The 5,130-nt window shown below is 38.2% G+C and overlaps 1 protein-coding gene across 1 annotated transcript; it reads left to right on the top strand.

The window, feature by feature from the left end:
• The first annotated feature begins 2,422 nt into the window (after positions 1-2,422).
• On the top strand, positions 2,423-2,962 carry LOC103211213 (putative teratocarcinoma-derived growth factor 3). Its single transcript, XM_007957129.2, has one exon. The coding sequence runs from the start codon at positions 2,432-2,434 to the stop codon at positions 2,960-2,962; it is 531 nt and encodes a 176-aa protein (XP_007955320.1). The 5' UTR covers positions 2,423-2,431.
• Positions 2,963-5,130: the final 2,168 nt, after the last annotated feature.

Genomic DNA, 5,130 nt, shown 5'->3' with positions numbered 1-5,130 from the left:
TGCTTTTGAGTTGTGGTGCTGGCGAAGAATGCTGAAAGTACCATGGACTGCTAAAAGAACTAACAGATCTGTCCTGGAGGAAGTGCATCTGAAATGCTCCTTGGAAGTGAGAATGGCCAGACTTTGTCCCACCTACTTTGGTCATGTTGTCAGAAGGCACCATTCCCTGAGAATGATTTCATGCATGATAAGGTGGAGGGTCAACGAAAGAGGGGAAGGCCTTCACCAAGGTGGATTGACATGGTGGCTGTGACAATGAGCTCAAGTATAGCAGGGATCATGGAGCTGGCATGAGATCAGGCGGAGTTTCGTTCTGCTGTTCATGGGGTCGCTGAGAGTCAGAAACGACTTGATGGTACTTAACAACACAATAACAGTAATTACTCTGAATGTGAATGGATTAAATGCACCACTCAGGAGACAGTTACCAACTGGATAAGAAAACATAGGCCACCAATATGCTTTTTACAAGAGACACACCTTAGAGACAAAGAAAAAAAATAGACTGAAAATCAAAGGTTGTAAAACAATATATCTAGAAAGTGTTGACCAAAGGAGAGAAAGAGTGGCAATATTAATTTCTGATCAAATTGACTTTAAGACAAAAACCACCATAAAAGACAAGGAAGAACATTATAAAATGATTAAAGGATCAATCGAACAAGAAGATATAACTCTAATAAATATCTATGGACCCCCTGAAAGAGCCCCAAAATACATACATCAGACTATAACAGAATTGAAAAGACAAGTGGATGACTCTACAGTCATAGTAGGAGACTTTAATACACCACTTTCAATCACAGATAGAACAACTGGAAAGAAACTCAACAAAGACATAGAAGAACTAAAGAATACAATCAACCAACTAGACCTTAGAGACATCTACAAAGCACTTCACCCAACAACAACACAATATACATTCTTTTTCAGTGTACATGGAACATTCTCCATGATAGACCATATGTTAGGTCATAAAACAAGCTTTAATAAATTTAAGAACATTGAAATACAGCAAGACATCTTCTCAGATAACAATGCTATAAAATTGGAAATCAACAATAGGAAGATAAACGGAAAAAGAATAAACATATGGAAACTCAACAGCACCTTCCTTAAGAATGACTGGGTAATATAAGTAATAAATAATGAAATTTAAAAATTCCTTGAATAAAATGAGAAGGAATGAAAACACAACATACCAAAATCTTTGGGACACAGCAAAAGCAGTGATCAGAGGCCAATTTATAGCAATAACTGCACACATCAAAAAAGAAGAAAGAGCCAAAATCAACACTTTAGACCAACATCTCCAACAATTAGAAAAGGAACAGCAAGAAAAGGCTACAGTCACCAGAAGAAATGAAATAATAAAGATTTGAGCAGAAATCAAAGAAACAGTAAAAGAAAGACAATAGAAAAAAATCAACAAGACTAGAAGTTGGTTTTTTGAAAAGATTAATAAAATTGACAAACCCCTGGCAAATTTAACAAAGGAAAAGAGAGAGAGAGAATACAAATACCACTAACAAGAAACGAAATGGGTGACATCACAAGAGAACCAACTGAAACAAAAAAAGATAATATCAGGATACTATAAAGAATTGTGGGAGCTCTGGTAGCATAGTGCTTAAGGCGCTTGACTGCCAACCAGAAGGCTGACAGTTCAAACCCACCAGCCACTCCTTGGAAGGAAGGTCGGGCAATCTACTTCTGTAGCGATACTGCCTCGGAAACCCAAGGAGGGGTCGCTATGAGTCAGGTCCGACTCCACAGCACATAACAACAACAAAAACAATAAAGAACTGTACTCCAACAAATTTGAAAATCTAGAAGAAATGGACAGATTTCTGGAAACATACTACTTACCTAAACAAACACAGACTGAGGCAGAAAAATTGAACAGACCCATAACAATAGAAGAAACTGAACAGGTCATAAAAAAAATTACCAACAACAACAAAAAAGTCTTGGCCCAGATGATTTAACCCAAGACTTCTACCACACGGTGAGAGAAGGAATGACACCAATCTTACTCAAACTATTCCAAAACACAGAAAAGGATGGAATCCTCCCAAATTCATTTTATGAAGCAAACATAAAATTGATAGCAAAACCAGGCAAAGGCATCACTCAAAAGGAAAACTAGGCCCACCTGAGAGACTTCCTCGCCACCCCAGGAGTTTGTTGTTTGTTCCCCCAGAAGGCCAAGTCCCGCCTCAAGGTCAAAGCATTCACTGGAGCCATAAAGTGATGAGCGCCTGGCTTTCCTTGGACATCCTGACTCCTGAGGAAACCATATTTTTTAATCTGGAATATTTTTTCTTTTTAAATGTTTTCCTTTTTTGTGCTTCAGCAGTGACTCTGTCAATTAAAAAGCCATGCTAACATTTTTCTCCTTCAGTTGTTAAGAGCTTTGGACCACAGGAAGATGGGGTGCTTCACTTCCAGTATGATTTTCATCATGGCCTTTTCCAAAGCGTTTGAACTGGGATTAGTTGCTGGGTTGGACCACCATGAGTTTGCACGTCTTTCACAGGGAGATGCCAACACTCGGTCCCAGGAAGAGCGTGCAGTTCATCATCAGTCTGTCCAGCCTTTCTCATTCCTGGGCATCCAGGACAGTAAAGAACTAAACAAGACCTGCTGTCTGAATGGGGGAACCTGCATGCTGGGTTCCTTTTGCACCTGCCCTCCCTCTTTCTACGGACGGAACTGTGAGCATGATGTTCAAAGAGAGAACTGTGGGTCTGTGCCCCATGACACCTGGCTGCCCAAGAAGTGTTCCATGTGTAAATGCTGGCACGGCAGGCTTCGCTGCTTTCATCAGACATTTTTGCCTGGCTGTGATGGCCATGTGATGGATGAGCACCTAACAGCTTCCAGGACTCCAGAATTAACGCCATCCGTATGCACCACTCTTATGCTAGCTGGCATCTACATTTCTACACTGTCCTATTAATCAACTTTGCCTTTTCTGGAACTGCAAGTTTAGATGTCATGATCAGTAAGGGCTGCCACTCTAACATAACTGAAAGATGATCATTGGTTTGTTGCCTTTAAATAATTAATACATTTCAATAATGGTCTCTAATTCTTCCTTAATGTGCCAGTTGCTGTTTTCCTTTACTTTGCCCTCCTACCCCAAAAACTACTTTAAAAAAATAGTTAACCATATCTACTTTGTGACCAAGCCCTGTGTATCTTGATACATCTAGCTCAACAAAGGGGTTCATATCAACGTTTTTCTATAAACATATGAATTCTATCTTGAGATTATTAAAGGCTAATCCTAATGTGGAACTGAGGAGCTCTGGTGGTGTAGTGCCTAAGGCATTTAACTGCTAACCAGAAGGCTGGTAGTTCAAACCCACCAGCCACTCCTTGTAAAGAAATTTGGGCAATCTACTTCCGTAGTAATACCCCCTCCTTGGAAACTCAAGGAGGGGTGACTATGAGGCGGATCCCACTGATGGCAGTGAGTTTGGTTTTGTTTGGAATGTGGAACTGAGGATAGAATAATAGAGTTGGTCAAAAATCAATAAAGAATGTAGTTAAAAGAAAAGAGAAAAAGCATCTTTAATGGAAGGTAGGAGACAGGAGTGCTATAGTGATGGAGATATGTGTTTACCCTGGAGACTAGGTGGATAAGAGAAAGTAAAGGGGAAAGACAGAATGGGAAAACAAAATAATTTACTTGACAACCTTCTGGTTAGCAGTCAAATGCCTTAGGCACTACACCACCAGAACTCATGACAAGGTAAGAGTAGAGAAACAAATTCAAAAGCTAACTAAAGGGCAAGTGCCCATCATCTATAGAAAGCAGTATAACACAAGCTATCTAAGACAGTGCTTCTCTTTTCTCAAGGCATTGTAAGGAGAATAAAGTCTTCTTGGGAAAGAAAAATATCTAAATTTCCCCAACATGATTGATTACTTTATGTTTTCTCTTTATTGGGCAAATATTTTAACTGTTGTAGAAAACCAGGGGAAATGTTCACAATAAACCAGGTGGTAAAACCATATGTATTGTAAAAACCCATAATTAAAATACATTGGTGAGTGTGTATGCACAGTAAAAATTGGAATTAATACAAAAAAAAAACAAAAACAAAAGGAAAACTACAGATCAATATCCCTCATGAATATAGATGCAAAAATTTTCAACAAAATCCTAGCCAATAGACTCCAACAACATAACAAGAAAACCAAGTGGGGTTCATATCAGGTATGCAAGGATGGTTCAATATTACAAAAACAATCAACATCATCCATCACATAAATAAAACAAAGGAGACGAACCACATGATCATATCAATCAATGCAGGAAAGGCATTTGGTAAAATCTAACATCCTTTACTGATAAAAACTCTCAGAAAAATCGGAATAGAAGGAAAATTCCTCAACGTGATAAAGGCCATATATGTAAAACCAACAGCCAACATTATTCTCAATGGAGAGAGATTGGAACTAGACAAGAATGCCCTCTGTCACCACTTCTATTCAACAATATATTGGAAGTCTTAACCAGGGCAATAAAGCAAGAAAGGGAAATTAAAGGCATCCAAATTGGTAAGAAGAAGTCAAAATATCCCTATTTGCTGATGATATGATTCTGTATGTAGAAAACCCAAGAGACTCAGTAAAAATAAATAAATAACAAATAAATAAATAAATAAAACTAGTGGAACTTGTTGAGAGATTTAGCACAGTGGCAGGATACAAGATCAGCATACAAACATCAGGTGGATTCCTGTACACCAGCAAAGAGATTGCAGAAAAAGAAGTAAGGAAATCAACACCATTTACAGTAGCTAACAAAAATATAAAATACTTTGGGATAAATCTTACCAAGGACACAAAAGACGTGTACAAAGAAAACTACAAAACACTACTTCAAGAAACCACAGGAGATCTACATAAATGGAAGAACATGCCATGCTCGTGGATAAGAAGATGGAGCATTGTGAAAATGTCAGTTCTACCCAAAGCAATCTATACTTTCAATGCAATCCTAATCCAGTTCCCACCAACATTCTTTAAGGATATGGAAAAACCAATCACTAACTTTATATAGAAAGGAAAGAGACCTTGGATAAGCAAAGCACTATTGAAGAAGAAGAACAAAGT

Source organism: Orycteropus afer, unplaced genomic scaffold (assembly GCF_000298275.1).
Source record: "Orycteropus afer afer isolate SDZICR_OR568_19922 unplaced genomic scaffold, OryAfe1.0 scaffold00711, whole genome shotgun sequence".
NCBI classification, from domain to species: domain Eukaryota; kingdom Metazoa; phylum Chordata; class Mammalia; order Tubulidentata; family Orycteropodidae; genus Orycteropus; species Orycteropus afer.
Note: the sequence above shows the minus strand (reverse complement) of the source record. Positions and strands in the feature narration are given on the sequence as shown.

What these genes read in the sequence shown, in the direction of transcription:
- LOC103211213 (XM_007957129.2), top strand. Translation starts at nt 2,432, where the DNA reads ATGGGGTGCTTCACTTCCAGTATGATTTTCATCATGGCCTTTTCCAAA.